This window comes from Cryptotermes secundus, unplaced genomic scaffold (genome assembly GCF_002891405.2).
Source record: "Cryptotermes secundus unplaced genomic scaffold, Csec_1.0 scaffold26, whole genome shotgun sequence".
Lineage (NCBI taxonomy): Eukaryota > Metazoa > Arthropoda > Insecta > Blattodea > Kalotermitidae > Cryptotermes > Cryptotermes secundus.
Window position 1 is genome coordinate 1,926,772 of NW_019743656.1, and position 20,189 is coordinate 1,946,960.

The following is a 20,189-nucleotide window of genomic DNA, read 5'->3' on the forward strand; positions in this document are numbered from 1 at the left end:
TAAAGCTCCAATTACCATAGAGTCAGAACTTAATTATTTCACATTATGATTTTACTTTCTCCAAGCCTTTTGGTAACAATACGTAGTTCCTGAATTACTTGCAAACTTTAAATCGTGGCGAGTAATGCACATCACTGAATGCATTCCATTAGGCATAAGGGGCTTAAACTTGGTGGCGGTCAGGTATATCACCGTTCAAGTGACTAGACTGCCGTGGTAGTGATTACTACTAGAAATAGGGCATAATCTGCTGTACCGAGCCTGGATTGACAGGCATCTCCCCCTTTGCGTGGTATACTATAATTGCAGCCCTGTTTGTGCTGGTTGCATGTGCATTGAGAAAGGTGAGTTTCTTAAGATTTGTCTCCACATTCACTATCACTAACCTACGTGCTGGGCCACGCCGTAACTCAACCGGTTAGTTGCTGGCTTCCTACCGCGGCGGCCCGGGTTCGATCCCGGGTCTGGTCAAGTGGGATTTGTGGTGGAAAAAGTAGCGCTGTGGCAGGTCTTCTCCGAGTCCTTCGGTTTCCCCTGCCAATCTTTATACCACTAATTGCTCCACAATCACCCTCACCTATCATCTTTGGCTGGTACAACAGGCCAGAAGTGGCCGCAGTACAAGGGACTTTTTTATTGTTAGTTGGGTGGGACTAAGTCCCTGGATTGAGTGGTTCAGACTACCTCGTTCTAACGGGCCCAACTGAGTAGGTTTATCCTTCCCTACCCACCTGGGGATGGAGACAGATCCAGTCTCTGAAACCTTGTGATCTTTTGTCTTTTACATACCAGACGATGGATGAAGTCCGAAACAAGCCAAAAGAAGTACAGTATACACCATCATCAGAATCCTTTCAAGTCTATCTAGTTTAGTTTTGTCATGGAGAAAGAGTATGTCTTCTGTGAGATAAAAGTCAAATTTTAAATACCATTTATATGAACTTCATTCTTCAGTGTGGTTAACTTTTATTCACAGAGATCAACAGCAGTGTTTCTGTCATAACCAAGTTTTTATATTGCACAGCCTATACAGGATAAGGCAAAATAACAAACATCTCATACTAATAAAGTGTCACATATAACGTTTGGTTCCCATTTTTCTTGACAACAAAGACACCTTAATCACTTTGGAAAACCAGTTTCTTGTTGTACTTATTATTATTATTATTATTGTTGTTGTTGTTCTAGTTGTATATACGGACATGTCATTCAACAATCCATGAGGAACAGGTGGTGGTTAATAGAGCCCTGGAGAAGAACAAGGAACTGACCACCCGCAGTACGACACCAAAATTACAGGAGTGCCCTGCAACATGTATCCCTGTTAAAACACAAACAGTTCCTACAATCCATGTGGAACAGGTGGTGGTCGATAGACCCCTGGGGAAGAACAAGGAACTGACCACCCGCAGTACGACACCAAGTTACAGGGGTGCCCTGCAACATGTATCCCTGTTAAAAAACAAACAGTTCCTACAATCCATGAGGAACAGGAGGTGGTCGATAGACCCCTGGAGAAGAACAAGGAACTGACCACCCGCAGTATGACACCAAAGTTACAAGGGTGGCCTGCAACACATATCCCCGTTAAAACACAAACAGTTCCTACAATCCATGATGAAGAGGTGGTGGTCGATAGACTCCTGCAGAAGAACAAGGAACTGACCACCCGCAGGACGACACCAAAGTTACAGGGGTGCCCTGCAACATGTATCCCTGTTAAAACACAAATAGTTCCTACAATCCATGAGGAAGAGGTGGTGGTCGATAGACCCCTGCAGAAGAACAAGGAACTGACCACCCGCAGGATGACATCAAAGTTACAGGGGTGCCCTGTGACACGTATCCCTGTTAAAACACCAACAGTTCCTACAATCCATGAGGAACAGGAGGTGGTCGAGAAACCCCTGGAGAAGAACAAGGAACTGACCACCCGCAGTATGACACCAAAGTTACAAGGGTGGCCTGCAACACATATCCCCGTTAAAACACAAACAGTTCCTACAATCCATGATGAAGAGGTGGTGGTCGATAGACTCCTGCAGAAGAACAAGGAACTGACCACCCGCAGGACGACACCAAAGTTACAGGGGTGCCCTGCGACACGTATCCCTGTTAAAACACCAACAGTTCCTACAATCCATGAGGAACAGGAGGTGGTCGATAGACCCCTGGAGAAGAACAAGGAACTGACCACCCGCAGTATGACACCAAAGTTACAGGGGTGCCCTGCAACATGTATCCCTGTTAAAAAACAAACAGTTTCTACAATCAATGAGGAACAGGAGGTGGTCGATAGACCCCTGGAGAAGAACACGGAACTGACCACCCGCAGTATGACACCAAAGTTACAGGGGTGCCCTGCAACATGTATCCCTGTTAAAACACAAACAGTTCCTACAATCCATGAGGAACAGGAGGTGGTCGAGAGACCCCTGGAGAAGAACAAGGAACTGACCACCCGCAGTATGACACCAAAGTTACAGGGGTGCCCTGCAACATGTATCCCTGTTAAAACACCAACAGTTCCTACAATCCATGAGGAACAGGAGGTGGTCGATAGACCCCTGCAGAATAACAAGGAACTGACCACCCGCAGTATGACACCAAAGTTACAGGGGTGCCCTGCAACATGTATCTCTGTTAAGACACAAACAGTTTCCACAATCCATGAGGAACAGGAGGTGGTCGAGAGACCCCTGCAGAATAACAAGGAACTGACCACCCGCAGTACGACACCAAAGTTACAGGGGTGCCCTGCAACATGTATCTCTGTTAAGACACAAACAGTTTCCACAATCCATGAGGAACAGGAGGTGGTCGGTAGACCACTGCAGAAACACAACGAACTGACCACCCGTGGTAGGACACCCAAGCTACAGGGGTGCCCTGCAACACGTGTCCCTGATAGAAGAAGACAGAAATTCGAGCCTGCAGTTTTTGCAGCACATAAAAAGAGTGAGTAGATTTCCTAGTCCATACAGCTAACCTAACATTAAAATTACACATTTTCCTGTGTTAACATTAAGTTAATGTGGAAGGACAATTTTTTTCATCGTCAAGATATTCTTAAGGTAAAGTGAAATGTTCGCTGGATTTAACTTTTTAAACACCAACCATGAAAAAGTATGGGGAAATGGAAGCATAGCTCCAAATTCATATTAGCATACACCCAACTGAAGTCGAGATAGGTTATTTTGTATAGCAGTGGTCTACAGGCTGGATGGTCCAGGTTTGATTCCATGCATTCAGAGATTTTTCTCCTCTTCATAGAATCTGGACACACTCTGGGGTCCATCCAGCCACCTAGCTAATGGGTACCAGGGGATTCTGAATACTGACTCATCCATGTGAAGTTTGTGTAAATGGCATAAGTTGAAGTATCAGATTTTAAGGTTGTTCAAATAGCATGAGGTGACAATGTGACATATGTGAATGGATGTATCTCTGAATAACTGCGTGTGTGTAACCACTGTTGTTATTGCTGATTTTAGACATTCTTTGTATTTATACATGTTCCACATCCAGCAGCCACTTGACTTACTTTGGATCTATGCAATGCATTGCAAGTGTAAATTCTCTTGGCTAGAGACCGCCTCTGTAGTCTAGTGGTCAGAGTTCCTGGCTACAGATCTAGAGGTCTGGGTTCGATTCCCGGTGCTACCACATTTTACTGAGAAGTACTGGGTCTGGAACGGGGTCCATTCAGTCTCATGAGGATAGTTGAGGAGCTATTCCAAGGAAACAGAGGCTCCGGTCTAGAAAACCGAGATTAACGGCCGTGGGGATTCATTGCGCCGACCACGTGACACCCTCTATCCGCTAAAACTGGCACTAACTTCGCCGACAAGTGGCGGTCGCTCGGTCAGTATAGTTTGCTTACGGACAAAACCACAGCGTTTTTTTTTCTTTATGTGAAGCAGCCGGCTGCCTCAACAGCCCTCTCACAATTGCGGCGCGGAACTTTTCATATATCTCTGATGACAAGGTGCGATGAAAACTTGCTGACTAATAACGGTCTTGTTCTGTTGCAGAACTTCCGATCAACAAGGTTGTGGTGGGCATAGCGCCGATGCCGAATACAACTTCAGTTGGACCCAAGGTAGACTCTTGGAGCAAGTGTATGCACCTTGTGCGAGATGGGAGCGATTTCAAGATAATTACCGAGAATCCCATGCCGAATACGACTTCAGTTGGACACAAGGTAGAGTCTTGGGACATGAATAGGCACCTCGTGCGAGATGGGAGCGCCTTCAAGATAATTAATGAGAAGCCAAACTATAAACACGTGAAGTCCAGGATTGACCGTACGAAGAGGCCATTCAGTCTAGATCGTGACGAAAATGAGATTCTGGCAGGGTGAGTTGTGGCATGGCTCAGGAGAGAAACATACCAGGTGCTGGCTATCACCGTTACGACGTGGAAGTAGAGGTCACCAGCTCCTCCGTTGGAACGAGACCCCTACTTAAGCTGAGGCCAGAGCTGTTGAGGCTGCTGTCCCCCTTGAGAGAGCATCGCATCCGCGAGCTGCTGGTTATCTGAGAGGCCGTAAAGCATTTCTGTTACATGCTGGAAGCGCGCCGTAAGCCGCATCATATATGCCTTCCAGTAGACACGGCACAAATGCTGACCGTGGACCTCAGACACGCTAGTCAGCCGCAGGTGTCCTTACATTGGGAGCGCAGACAGTAACAGTGAGGCTTTAGCAGCAACACCATCAGCCGATGCAAGAAAACCCTGCAGGCTGGCAGTTACACGGCCGCCGACGCTAGGAGGACCAGCCGACTCGTAGTCGTCCGGCCACGTGCAGAGAAAAGGTCGCCCGGCTTGCATGGAAGCATGATATACGAAGGGTGATTCCCCCATTAGAATTTCATGCACAGGAATTTACTGTGTTCTAGAGAACTTTGGCAGAAATGAGTGATGTAAACTTTTTTAAGCAGCATGTTTCAGTTTGAACTTGATGTTTTTATATACTGTTCCATAATATGTGAATACATGCACTGTAATTAATAATCTTTTAATTTGAATTTGATGTTATTATATAATGTTCCATAATATGTGAATACATGCACTGTAATTAATAATCTTGTAATTTGAATTTGATGTTTTTATATATTGTTCCATAATATGTGAATACATGCACTGTAATTAATAATCTTGTAATTTTGTTTAAAAAATCCAATTACACTTGCAGCATCGCTGCACTGTCGCACACACACAGTCTTCTAATTCACTTGACATCCTTCTGTATTCCTGGTTCCACTTCGCTTGCTTCCACCACTCTCAAATACTCCTCAATACTGACTAATACTGATATCTGTTCTGCCGGATACTCTCGTTATATAGCTTCCGCACTGAACACGCAGAGAAGAGCCTATATTGTTGGAATGTGTTTACTGAGCGATTGCCCAGCAATGGACTCCATAGAAACCAGTTACGTGATAGCTACCACTGTTGCATGATGACAAAGGGGTGTTTACCGAACGTCGTGTAGCAACGGACTAGGTGGGGGAATGTGACGTCACTTGCGGAAACGCAGAGGTCACGTGACTCCTACTCACTACTGCAGTATGTCGTCATCGCGTGTGCGCGGAGTCTTGTTCTGCCACGTAAAGACTCGCATGGTTAGGGTGGACGTATGCCTCTGAATAGAAGCCTGCGCCTCCAAGGGTTCCATTACTGTTCTGCATGAAGGCATTGTCTCGGAAACCATGTCTTAATTCCTAAGCAACAGTTTGGTTTGCCGTGTATCCCTTGCACTGATCAATATAAGGCATACATGCCTGACTAAGGTAAACTACACACAAAATAAACACAGCAGAGATGCCACAATATGAAAATAGCATATGGGCATATATTCTCAAATAACGACATGCAATATTGACATATGAGCTGATGTAGTGTGGTGATTTCAATCATTAGTTGCTTGACGATGACCTTGTAGGGCCGAAACACGTTGCAACAACTAAATAAAATATTTTGTTGCATTATAGATGGAAGCAAGTCGACAAGCAACAGAATGCTGAAATATAACACTGTTAGTTCTTTAGTTAGAAAATTTCAGAGCTGGAGTTTAAAATTTTAACACAGAATACACAATTACAATGGTTCTGCAATGTAAAAAAACAATGTAGAACAAGGATATTCAGAGTGGTATTGGAATTAAATTTAAAGGAAAGAGATTTGTGGTATGTCCCCAGAACTAGATGGTTCAGCCCAATACTAGATACCAGCAAAGAGAGGAAAGACCTAGCAAAAACTGAAAAGGAACAGTTGTGGGAAGAAATAAGCACCCAGAAACTTTTCATCCATTGAACCTTACAATACAGAAATGATCCTAGGAGAAAAACTTATGCCGTGCTTCTTTAGAAAAGAAACTAACCCAACAGAAAGAGCTGCAAGGGAAGTTTTACCCATGACAATTTGCAGAGAGGGAGAAAATGACAAAACAATCTAATACAGCAACAAGTTACAGTGCTGTCAATTTCTGCAGTGACACTCCATGTTGTAAGAATGTAATATAATGGTGTTACAAGGTACAATAATTTTACATAGACAACTATATCCTGAACAGAGTTACATTATTTAACTTAAATAAATAGAAATTACAGAACTACTGCATGGCACAGGAATACATGTAAATAAACATCAGAGAGCACGAAGACTGTCCCTTTCTTCCCAAGGAACAGGATACATGAACTACTTCCATAAACTGATATGTTATGATGTAAACATTATAATTTAAAACAATTTCAAATCTGTGTGCCTTATTATTACTATTATTATTCACACTAGTAAACTTACTATGTTTGGTCTATTACCCATCCCTACATAAATACAATTAACTTACAAACACGTCACACACATTATTTGTAAAATAATCATTCCACAATCGACTTGATAATGAGGCACAAGTGTGGACCAAACATGGGAACATATCACTGCCTCAAATTAACAGATCTGCATTTCAATCTCAGTGCACTGTTCAAAAATCCTCACATTTTAAATAGTACACATAATATTTGTAAAAGTTTTCACAATAAATTACAAACACTTCTTCACTAAATATTAGTATGTCAGAGGACTGAAGACAAATANATGGCTGTTCAATGAACACAAATCAAGAGAATAATCAGAAATATTCTAATACTTCAGGTATGTATGTAAAACCTGAAATACTGGTTTTGATATTTCCAACACCATTAAAAAAATCTACTCTTAAAAGGTATATCAGTGCTTAAAAACGAGGGGCTGAAGGGGTTAAATAAGTATATTGTATTCTGAACTCAATGATCTTTGCCAAAGAATTCTGCAGCCAGCATCTGCAGATATTTCAAGTCGGTATTACTTCAGTATCTTGAAGAACACTGAACTTAACATCACATGTTAAACTGTAACACAAAGCAATGATACAGGCTGACTAAATTTTGCCTGTGTTCCTTCTTCAATTCAGTTTATGCATTCCAAGTTCTTACATACTGCAAACAGAATCAGTTCTGAGTATTCTTATTACAGTCATGTCAACCTGACATTTCTGTTTTACATCACAGCTCAGATAAAAGAAAGAAAAACATATTAGTTTTGAGGTTTTCATGGTAGTGACTGTTTAATTTGTGGTCTAACACAGTATTGTATGTGGATGTCAATGTTTTGGAGTAACACACTGTCTCTGTCTTCATCCACAATACAGGGACAGGAGTCCGGCACCAGGCCAAAATTACATAGTGTTGCAACTCCGACGACAATCTAAAGGAAAACAGTGTCACTTGTGCCTAATAAACAAAAACACAGAATTAACACCATCTTAATATTTTATAAAGAAATGCAGCAAATTAATTTGGTATATTAGTGCTGAAAATCTGAAGATATATATATACATATAATATATTACACAAGGGTCAGTTTGAAAGTAATGCCACCAATTTCACAATTCCGTCTCTAGCTAAGGTATAAACAAAATACCTTTTCCACTGATCCACCCTTACAAGTTTTAAGCCTTGAGGGTCACTCTGAAATCATGATTTTCTGCTGAATATACAAACTATAAAAGTGAGAAGTTCTAGAAAGACAGCTTGATAAAATTAGCACAATTTCTTAGCAAAGGCTGATGGTGTAATACTGACTGGAACACTGTCGTTTAATACTATCTTCTGGTCCTATCATAATTGATACCAGTTCTGCATTAGATCTTTATGGTGATGGTATAATAACAAACGCTGCCCTGCTTAGACTGTCTGTAGTTACTTTCTAACTGATCCTTGAATATCAACTTCTTAAATACAGAAATGGCAGTTGCAAATTCTTCAGTTCTGACATTTCCATCTGTGACATCAGAACTACTTGCTCTGAAAGTTCTTATAATAACAACCTACCTAAAAAAAACCCTAAGGTAAATGGATATTTATAAATGTGAGAAATGATTACAAGTTTGGTATATACACATCATACAGAAATTGTGAATTACGGCAGTATACAAATATTTAAATATGTAATGATATAATGTTGACATGGTATGTGTCAAACTGTAATAAAGGGGCATAATGTGTTCATTTTAAACATCTGACTACTCATCAACCCCTGAGACCATCTCTGAGCAAAAACCTTCAGTACCCTGGAATTGTATGTAAATGCCCAAGAGATAAAACTAACTTGAAAAGGTTGAGACAGACTCATCAGGTGGCTTTTCAGCTTTTGGCTGTGCCTACAAGCTCATTATTAGTACATAGTGGGTCAACAAGAAACATAATTTTCCTGCACCACTCTCCACGAAAGTAAAGAATAAAATGTATCCCACTTAACACATTCACCGCTGATGCTATCATGTGATTGGTTTCAGTTTACTGCACACCAGTGCTGATCCCATCAAGTAACAGACTGTTCCCAATGTGTACATATTTTGTCACCTGAGTATTGGTGTTCCACCCTCACTTCTGGATGAAAATTAGATAATTCTCTGTTCTTAGTCTCTGCATTGAGTTGCACTATCTCCACATGCTTCCATAGGTTTACCTTACTTGCAAAGTGATATTTCAGAATGTGTTTTGTTCTAAGCCACACTTAAACTACAGCTGACCCCCCGGATTCAAACCAAGTTTCCTGAAAATCGATGTTGATGAACACAGTACACTCAAATATACAGATGACAAAGTGTCGTGCCCTCCCATCCATCACAAAATGCAGAGAAACTTTCAGCATAACTTATTGAAGCCTGAAAGAGTAGACATACACAGTGACTGTCAACTGTTTTTCACTTGTATTCTTTTGTTCCCATTTTGAATGTGGTTAAGTTCATGGAAACGCAGATGCCTCAGTCAGTAAAATCCCAGCATGGGAGTATGGCAGTGAATGTTAACACTGAGATGCTTAATACTTTCATGAAAATGTAGTAAGCATGGATGAGAAGACAATACTTCAATGCAAAAACAATATTTATGCCAAGGATAGAGATGCACATGTTTTATAAATCTATTTGAATTTAAATTAAAAAGGAATTGAAGAAAACTATGATATTTTACTTCACAACCCTATTATACAGAAAGTGCACTTTTCAAAAAAAATTTTCATAAAGTGCACTAACCTTCAAACTGATATCTGTAAAAGGCGTAACAATTATAACAGAGGGAGGGGGGATATTCTGAAACATAACAGCTGAACCCTTCTTGAGAAGCCACCAGTGATGCAGCTACTCATGAACATTCTGAAAAATAAACTTAAAAAAGAGTGGTATCAACTGCAATGGCCATCACATGCAGGATCACCACATTTGGATTTCACAGATGGAAGTTCAACTTTTCACCACAAAATCAGTAATACATGTCCAGCAATTAGGATTAGAATTATAAAGGGTTAGGTAACCAACTGCACTTGCACTGTAATCAATATGTATCTATTGTGCATAATACAATATATGGAATATCAACACTTCAACTCATTATATGCATTAACACAAAGCTGTCTTTACAGTAATATCCATTTGGCTCAGTATTTATGTTAATGTAATAAGTTGCTGGTCTGTATGCTAATTTTATTGGTGTAGTGCAATTTATTCGGTTTAATTCTTTTACATTCCAAAATGAAATAGGAGTGGCTTATCTCCCACAGATGATTTCTGTTTCAACTGGAATAGTTTCAAGCTTTTCCCTGTAGATGGTCTTTGGCATTAAACGGTATTTGCTTTCAATTTCTAAATCTTGCTGGTGACCTTGGTTTGAAAGTAGCTCTACTGAAGGGCCCAACAGATGAAGTTTTCTTTTATACTGTGTTCACCTGAAGAAAAAACAGAATCTATAGGATCTATTTCTCACAGCAATGGTCATGAAGCTTTCACTGACTGCCATCATCCACCAACTATACCATTTCTCTAAGACCATTCGCATGCCAAAAACTGGTCGTCCTGCCCTTGACATGATGTCAATATAATAATTATAAAAAACTAATGGATGTGATATTTCAATGCCTTTGGCTGCTGGCTGTATAGTGAACTGACAACAGAAAGGTCAGGCTGGGGGTAGGAGTGCATTAGTGTTACAATGAAACAAGAGGACAGGAAACATTTCTCTTGTCTTCTAATGCACATGGTCCAATAATCGGCTCAGGCAGGGGGGTGAACCCAGACTGGGTAATGTCAGAACAGAGCAAGACTGGCAATGCAGTCACTCGCCCAAATTCCTTACTAGTGCATGAACACAGTGATAAATATAGATGATCTGCCACATTCACACCATGCCCAGTGCTCTGCCTTTTAATGCAGATTGTGACAGAAACATTTTGAAACACATATATACATTCGCACATCCATAGTCACTAAACCGGTCTACCTTATCAAGAAATGCAAAAAAAACACAGATTTATAACTCTAAAAATTCAATCTCCTGTATATATTAGCATCAATGTAAGCAGAACTATATAAATCCAACTACCATATTTATCTGACTGTAAGAACTTACAACCCACTGCAGTATATAAAGAACATGTACATGGTGATTTATTTTGGAGACAACAAAGAAATGAGGAAAAAATATATGTCCTAAATCACAGGCTGGTAAAATATGTGATGAGCAAGTAGAAGAAAATGTGAGAGGAGCTATAAAATCCTACAAATATAACAAAAAAATACTGCAACATTCCATCTGTATTTCAATCACAAACATGCTGTCACGTTGTGTTAATTTTAAAAGTTAATTTCTCATTTATACTAACAAAATCTTCACATTTATATATACAATGACATCTTTGGAAGAAATTCGGTAACTAGAACTACTATTAAGTTGAAAGATGGAAGTAATAACATTACTTTAAAACATGCAAAGAAAAGAAATTACCCTTATATGCACTCACAATTGAATTACTGGCAAGTTATTCAATTCAAACACAAAATGTATACACATCTTGAAGTCCTTATTCATACTGCTGACTAATGCTTGTATTTTATACAAAAATATTAGATAAATACAAGTTGCTTTCATTGCAAATATTCACAATGTAAATTTATTATGACACAAATTCCCATGATGAAATCGCAATCCTGTTTTACAGATATAAACACTAATATAAATGAACGAAATTTCTGCATAGTATGTTTAAAATTCAGAAACTGATCACACTTCTACTTAGAAAACAATACTTATTGTCTCCTGTAGTTATCACTGTCCACTGGCTCAAACTGTAACCCTGTGTGTCAGTGACAGTAGTACAGATAACTTGCGGGATCAGAGTAGATAAAATGATGCAAATAGAAGATGTGGAAGGTGTTGGCAATACCCTTACAAAACTTCCACACTTGTATCATAAACATACAAATTTATGTAGGATAAACATTATTATTTATAACTTTTGTTAAGATAAACATTGACATATCAATTAAAAATTTGGTCGTAATATTCAAATGCTCTTAAGAACTATGGTCCACCATTCACCTGAACCTCTAAGCTCAAAAGTATTTCCCCAGCTCTGGTTAGGGAGTTCATGATCAGACATCATTTGGTTCTTAATCTGCAATAATTAGAAGTCTAAAGTAAAGCTTGGTTTATTAACCTGATATGAAACCATAAGCAATATCTGCTTTGCAAGTGGATCAATTGACAGTTCTTTCCATCACTAGACATAATTGTAATTGCTTTCACCACTGCAAGCTAGTGACTACGTTTGCAGTTGAAATGAAGATGTGACACCAGTGCTACATTCTTCCTCCTGAGCTTGGGGTTATAATGTTACAGAAGGCAGAGCCAGGGATCTGCATATCACTGTGAGACTGCAGAGATGTAATCCATGTGATGATCTGAAAATACACATATACTTTTGTGCTGCTGCAAACCGAATGCTAACAACAGGCACGACAATACAAATTTAACTTATATAAAACCAACTGTAATCTCTTGTGCAGATCAATAAGTAAAATCACTTTAATGTTTAAACATGCAAGATCTGATTCATTACAATTGTCATAACTTGGATCACTGAAAGCAATGATTTAGTCACAGCTCAAAACACATATACTGACTGAAAATTAAATGATTTGGTGACAAGAAATATAATCTCCACAACAGTTACATATGTGACAACACTGAGGCCACAGAAAGAATTCCCATGGAATCCAAGAATGACATTGCACAAGGCTTCCCCATTCCACCCTACTATTGTAATCCCTTCCAGCACTCTGTGGCCTATGTCAATCATACCAAAGCACATATCACTACTAACACTCATGTGAGCAGAATGACTGGACTGGAAGGGAATACAGAGAAGCATGTTGAAGGGGGAAGCATAACACCTAGAGGGAGATATGGAGGGGGGGCTTAATCCATGGGACTTGTTTCCTCAGTCTCAGTATAAAAATAATAAAAAAAAAAAAAAAAATATTAATTTGCAACTTCCTAAAGTTCAACACCATACTTGATGAGCTTCCATATTACTCTGAATTAATTTCCACACTGTATCATCCTATGTAAACACTCCCCGTTAGTACCACATTGAAATAACATGACAAATGTAATATTGAGCACCACCTGAGAATTTCTACTTTCTCAGAAATTCTAAATATTAATAAAAAGTCTCTCCTAATGAACACATCACTGACTGTTCATAACCCTGGCATGCTTGATACTCATCACATTTGGAACATCTCATTCTCATGATGAGTCTTACTGCAGGTATTCAATCTGCATTGTACATTCCACAGTTAAAAGAACTCTGTACCAATCTCATTTGATATCAACCTTTGCACTTATTCACACACAGATTGCATGAATAGCAACACAGTTAATGGAACAGGATGCAGGGCAATCAGACCTCTTCCTTGGTACCCACAAACAAAGGCAAATATAAACTAAACTGGATTTGAGGTTCCTCTATGAAGACTATTGTCTTCTGGGATGTGATGCTGTGTGATCTGATAGGAGATGTTTACTAACATTTCTGAGACATATCCTGCCTCCATCTTCAGGGTTGGAGAGTATGCCAAACAAGCAACCTGCAAGAAGCAAGGAGCAACTCTACCTGGTGTCCATCCCACTAGATATTACTTTTAATTTCTTGACAACCGTGTGACACACTGATGATGGCTGTTCTTTTGGACTGTGACCATCATTCCATGTCTTTTAACACTGTGTCACACACTCGCTATATTGGCTTGAGGCACTCATATTCAAACTGCCGCAACTGGATATCGGCTTATTATTATCCAACTAATATAGCACTTCTGTCAACTGATGTCATCTAGTGAGACATATTAATGTTTACAGCAATGAATAAGCTTTCCTTAACGTCATGTATTTATTGTCCGTCGATATTGCAACAATTGTTTATTCACTACTTAATCTTAATTTCAGTTTAACATTTTACACTTTGACACATGTTTCGGCCCCAAACGGCCATCTTCAGGTGTCTTGATATGTTACAAATTTTTTTTAAATTATCTTAAAACTGCTACATTGTGTTAGTCCATGTTAAAATCACACATTGTACTTCCTTTTCAAGGCAAAACAAGATAAAAACCATTACAATTTCTATTAAACCCATATTATTTTGGTGCATTCTATTTCAGTTCACAAGGGGTGTTGTCCATTGTCGCCCATAAGCTTTCATGTGAAATACTCCTGTTGTTGTTTGAAGGTCATTTCAGGAAAGTATTGCCAAATGATAAAGTGTAACTATAGATGGGGTATGGACTGGTAATCAGATTTATTGGACACTTCGACACAACTTGTAATTACAAACAAAAAAAAAATCTGTGGCTTAAGTCCGCAAGCAAACTATACTGACTGAGCGACTGCTGCTTGTCGGTGAAGTTAGTGCCAACTTTAGGAGATAGAGGGCATCGCATGGTAAGTGCAACAAAACCCCACGGCCATTAATTTCGGGTTCCTAGACCGGAGCGGCTGTTTCCTTCAAATAGCTCCTCAATTATCCTCATGAGCCTGAGTGGACCCCATTCCAGACCAACTACTTCTCAGAAAAGCTGGTAGCGCTGGAAATCGAACCTGGAACCTCAGGATCTGTAGCCAGGAACTCTTGACCACTAGGCCACAGAGGCGGTCCAACTTGTGTTCACAGTAACGGTCTTCACTGCACCACTTGGTAGTGGCTTCCAACAATATAGCATCTGTAGCTTCTGTGTCCATTGGCTCCTGTCCTTACTGGCTGGCACCCTTCTGCTGCAGCTCCCAAGCTGAGCTAACTGGCTTCCAACTACCAAAATAACTCACAATGAACAATGGACTCCTTACGGAGCCTCGGCACAAGACTGTATACAAAACACCTCTCCAAACAGTTCTCCTATTGTTGCATCACATAGCTATTGGCATGGACAGCGAAGAGAAAACTGCTTCTAAGTTACTCCACTGTTGCATGTTATGCTGCTGTTGCCTAGCAACAGGCATGTTTGCAGAGCCGTTCCTGAGCAGTTCTCTCCTGACTTCAGTGTTCTTGCACTGGTCAAATATGCCATAATACTGTAGGGCTTCCTGTGTGTTCATACATACTCCCAAGCAGCCTCAGCATTTCTGGCAGGCAGTTCTATGATGGGGCTTGATATTTGAAAGGATAGAAATTCTATACTGGCCTAAAACCAGTCTGAGAGTGGCTATATCTAGCAACCCAACATAGTAGATTTTTATTTACCTTATGATGGAAATAGTACAAATGTCTGAAACACTAAAACTAAACTCCATGGTTTTAGTCTGTGAGCAAACTATACCAACCGAGCGACCAAAGCTTCTTGGCAAAGTTCTGTGGTCTGGTGGTCAGAGTTCCTGGCTACAGATCCAGAGATCCAGGTTTGATTTCTGGTGCTACCAGATTTTCTGAGAAGTGGTGGGTCTGGAACGAGGTCCACTCAGCCTCATGAGGATAATTGAGGAACTACTTGAAGGAAATAGTGCCTGCGGTCTAGAAACCCGAGATTAACGGCCATGCGGTTTTGTCGCGCTGACCACATGACACCCTCTATCCACTAAAGTTGTCCAAAACACAGCTGTTTTGAAAAACTGCTATGATGGATGAAGCCTAAAAGAATAGTCTTAATCAATGGAAAACTTCATTAAGGTTCTGATCTTCTGAAATATGACCTTGTGTATTATGTAGTCTGTTTTGTAGATACTGATGTTAAAGAGAAATCTGCTGTTTCAATCTTCATAGTAGCAGTTACTCAAAAACACTGGCACCTACTGACCAAACAACATGGTGTCACATCTCAGAAGACAATCTTAATTAATAGTTATCACTATGGGAACCTACAGTATAACACCAGGGGAAACCTTCATCTTTACACGCATGATTCGAGGTTCAAACAGAAGTGGTTAAGAAGAATTCAAGCAGGTAGCAAGCTCTGCTTTCCACCCTGATTCATGCTTTCTTGCTTGGCTTATTCTTCGACCCCAAAGATGAAGCTGACATATTCCCCCAAAATGTTGATTGACTTTCAGCGATTACATGGCGTTATATCCCAGAAGACAGAAATCTTCATGTTTACATGTTTTTTCTTGCGTCTTTTTCTAGTAAGAATCTACAGCTAGTTGACAAAAATGTAAGTTAAGCGAAAAAAAATTAACTTAAATTAACTCTTGCCTTTTGTGAGCACTTCAAGGAACCCTTATCCATGCAATTATTACAACCCTTCAACTAATATTTATAGCAACTACAACTTCTTCTGTTTGTTAAATGCTTTTTAAAACTTACAAAAATTGAAAATTTGAATCTTTCAGTCTACAATGGTCTAGAGAAGCCTGCTAATTTGAAATGGCTATCACAGAAGATCCTGACCATTTTAATAATATCTAACTATGCTACATCAATACGATTTCCCTTTATAATTTGGAAATTAAACAGCCCATCACAATATACTTCTTACCTTCTCAAAACATGGTACCTGTAAAAATAAGGATTTCTTTAATCACTATTTGTTCATTTCAAAACCCAATGCATGACTTCATCACACCTCCACAACCCTTTCAGAGAGCTTTGACGCATTTCACTCGTTGTTGGCTGCTTGGCTGGGTTAGATGCAAGATTCCATCATGCATGGTGGGGAATCTCAGCAACCTTCCACAAAACTTGCTGGGAACAGTCCAGTACGGCCTGTTCGTTGTTGTGTGCCCTTGTACCAGCCATCCTCACGTTTCTTGTGTACATAAATGATATCTCCAACCCACAGTTCTAGTTCAACTTCACTGTTTGGAGGATAAGGCACAATGCAGCGGAATCTGTTGAACAATGGTCACATCAACTTTATTCTTTTTGTGGGATATTTAATGACACTTTCAGCATCAATACCATATAGCATCGGATGGTAGGATAATACATGAGTGATGAACTGGAAGACATCTGGGTGAAAGTGGTTGTGGCATAAGTGAGGTACCTTCCCTGCATTGATGAAGGGTCTGAGGAAACCCAAGAGAAAACTATCCTAACAGGCAGTCTCCCCATTAAGATTTGGAACAATCACCTCCTGAACAAAAGTCTTAGAGAATGCCAGAGCAACCTGGTATCAGTTTTATGCAGTTGCACCCTCCAAACAGAAACACAGAAATAAACTACATAGCATATTTTAAATCGATACTAATATATAACAAAAAACCATGGACTTTACAAAGAGAAACATAAGCGAAATCCATGCAATGGATACAAAATTTCTCAGAAGTATTGAGGAGAGAACAAGTATGGATAGAATTAAAAAGGAAATCCTTAGCAGTAAGACTAGATTACAGAAAAGAGTTAGAGAGGAATGACTATAATGGTTTGGACACTAAAGTAAATGGACAGAAGGATTCTGAGAAGGGTAACAGATTTAAAAATTTAAAGCAAATAGCCCTGTGGGACAACATAGAAAAAGGTGGTCCAGCCAAGTACTGAAAATCAGCAAGGAGAAAGAAAAGAGCTGGAATGAATCAAAACAGGGGGACTGTGGGAAGAAAGAACAGATTGAAGACCAGTATAAAACAGAAACAATGCTAGAAAAGAAGAATATATTGTCACGTGTTGGGTATGTCACGCAACAAATAGCTTCACGTGGGTCTCGGATTTAACGAATCTTTATTGTACACTCACTCTTACACACCTTACAATTATTATCGCTTGCAGTATCACTTGACTTCTGGCCCAATACTCTAATACGACATCTCAACTGTCTCTGGTGGCAGCTATCCGAAGACTGTCTCGTTCTCATCTGTGTCATCTCTGGCTCTGCTTATGTAGGCGTTATGCCAACCAGATACCAGACACCATTCTTCAGGGTTCCGTTACTGCTGTTCAGACAGTCCATTGTTACGGGAACACTTCTTATAGAATACACCGGTAACGTGTTTCATCTCATCCATTGTTACTCAATGACAATTCATTGCTACGATTTGTTGCTGCGGGAACACCCATTGTCTCACATTCATTCTTTCCTCACTCATTCTTGCTAGGGATGCCAGTGCTTCTACGTTACCAGTTCCTCCCATACGGCCGTTTCCCTTTTTTCGTTTTGGAAGGGGTCAACACCTCCACAGTGTCCAATCCTTGTCTTGTCGTAGGCTGACAGAAGATCCAACTATTCGCTTTCCGATCTTCTTGCTGACAATCTCACAGAAGGTCTTCTTACGAGTTCTTATCCCTCCTAGGTGTGATAGCTGTCCTGATCTACACCCTCCGATGGCATCCCTTTTCTTTTGGCATAGCGGCCATCTGCCGCCTATGTTCTTTGTTCCCGTTCTTCCCTTCCAGGTTTCTTATTCATCATTGATCCTGGTTGAATATTTCTTTACGAGATCTCCCTTGCACCATGTCACACCTGCATAGCTAGTCATATTTCTGTCGGCAGCCAATTCGTGCCGCGGTCCACACCTACCTTGGGACATAGATTTCCTGAAGATGTTCCTTTTGAGCCATGCTACTGTTGCACAGCAGGACACCTTCCGGTCTATTGGCGTTTTCTGTGCCACTTTCGCACGGCGTGTTGTCCCTCTGCGGGCAACGGCCAATTTCTTGTGGCGTCCACACCTGGGGTCCTTGCGCCTTTTCCTCTTTGGTTCTCCGACCAGCATTACTTCGGCATCTACTTTGGGAACCTCTTCTCTCTGTGCCGCCTCAGGTTTCCTGTCCAGTGAGGTTGGCTTTCTCTCTTCTTGACGTGCCTTCATCTCTCGGCAGGTCAACGTCTCATTGTGGTTGGTATTCATCCATTTGTCTCTCATGGCGGCCATCTCTTCTCGCCATGCTTTCATACTGGCCTGTCTGTCATCCTCTAGTTTGGCCAGTAGTTCTTTGTGGCCAGTCATCATTTGTTCTTGGCCCACTAACAGACGTTCCATCCTGTCAGTCCCATGTGTAAGTGCAGTCTTTTAAATTCGATTAATCCGACTTCTGACACCAGTTGTCACGTGTTGGGTATGTCACGCGACAAATAGCTTCACATGGGTCTTGGATTTAGCGAATCTTTATTGGACACTCACTCTTACACACGTTACAATTATTATCACTTGCAGTATCACCTGACTTCTGGCCCAATACTCTAATATGACGTCTCAACTATCCTTGGCCATGGTTGGATCTCAACTGTCTCTGGCGGCGGCTATCCAAAGATTGTCTCGTTCTCATCTGTGTCGTCTCTGGCTCTGCTTATGTAGGCATTATGCCGACCAGATACCAGACACCATTCCTCACGGTTCTGTTACCGCTGTTCAGACAGTCCGTTGTTACGGGAACGCTTCTTATAGAATACACCGGTAACATGTTTCGTCTCATCCATTGCTACAATTTGTCGCTGCGGGAACTCCCCAATTTCCACATATTCGTTGCCATGGAAGTGTCCAATTCGATTGTAGCAGTTGTCGCAGCGATGGGCGTAAGGTAACGCATCACAATGTGAATACTACAAAGTAAGAAGTAGCATTATAGCACTCTACAATATACAAGTTTTGGTCATTAAGTGATTAAGCTATGGGCTCATGGACTGAGGTAAAAATTTCCAGTAGATTACAAAGCATTACTTTCCAGGCAACAGAAATCATTATTTTCATCACTATGAGAACCCAAACTCAACATTTAACCCACACACTTTTTTTTTTGTGCAATACACGAAGGGTATGCACTATTTAATGGCAAAGCAAAGCCTTAGACAGCACAGCCACTGGGAGGATGTAAAAGTAAAGGATGAGAAAGAGTTAACATAATGATGACACAAAAGAAGGATAACATCAGATATTACTTATTTACCTTTCCCTTACAGGTGGGAAAAGGGGCTTATTTGTCTTCCTTCCTCCACCACCATCTCCAGCACTGCCTGCATCTAACGAGTTTGACTTGCGATGATTTCCACTGCTGCCAGAGGCACTACCGTCACTCGACCTATCACAAACAAAACACAAGAGTGTGATAAAAACAAAATGGTAACAAATTAAATCAAATTTTAAATTTTCCGTGGAAATAAAAATACATAGTACTTCCTGTCATTAGGTTTCTGCAGCTTATGTTCAATGTATGACTTTATCTTTCAGAAATATGCAGCACTACAGAATTATTCTGGCTTTAAAACATTTCAGTAAACACTGCAGTTGTCCACTTAAGGATTTCTTCTGGTTTGTCCAATCACAAGTTTGCTCCTGTCCCCACCTCAATGTACACAGCGAGACCTATCCCCGTTGAAAGACACCAAGCCTGAACACGGCAAGTGCAACATCTGCTGAACACACTGGAAAACCTTCAACACTCTT

The 20,189-nt window shown here is 40.4% G+C and overlaps 2 protein-coding genes across 4 annotated transcripts in view; one reads left to right on the forward strand and one right to left on the reverse strand.

Moving 5' to 3' along the window:
- The first annotated feature begins 266 nt into the window (after positions 1-266).
- LOC117283065 (titin-like) lies at positions 267-5,409 on the forward strand. The gene is made up of 3 exons (XM_033755348.1): positions 267-344; positions 1,189-2,958; positions 4,035-5,409. Exons 2-3 carry the CDS (start codon positions 1,545-1,547, stop codon positions 4,361-4,363), a joined length of 1,743 nt encoding a protein of 580 aa, XP_033611239.1. The 5' UTR covers positions 267-344; positions 1,189-1,544; the 3' UTR covers positions 4,364-5,409.
- A 1,692-nt stretch (positions 5,410-7,101) lies between these two features.
- Positions 7,102-20,189, reverse strand: part of LOC111874149 (E3 ubiquitin-protein ligase SH3RF1) — a 41,068-nt gene continuing 27,980 nt past the window's right edge. For all 3 annotated transcript variants that reach the window (XM_023869386.2, XM_023869387.2, XM_023869388.2), the window contains 3 exons: positions 19,693-19,824; positions 16,349-16,700; positions 7,102-12,280 (listed from right to left, as the gene is read on the reverse strand). In XM_023869386.2, coding sequence (XP_023725154.1) covers positions 16,532-16,700; positions 19,693-19,824 — 301 coding nt within the window. In that variant the 3' untranslated portion in view covers positions 7,102-12,280; positions 16,349-16,531. The remainder of the gene's footprint in view (positions 12,281-16,348; positions 16,701-19,692; positions 19,825-20,189) is intronic.

Coding starts and splice junctions, on each gene's coding strand:
- LOC117283065 (XM_033755348.1), top strand. CDS start 1,545: ATGACACCAAAGTTACAAGGGTGGCCTGCAACACATATCCCCGTTAAA. Junction 2,959..4,034: donor TTTTGCAGCACATAAAAAGA/GTGAGTAGATTT, acceptor GTTCTGTTGCAG/AACTTCCGATCAACAAGGTT.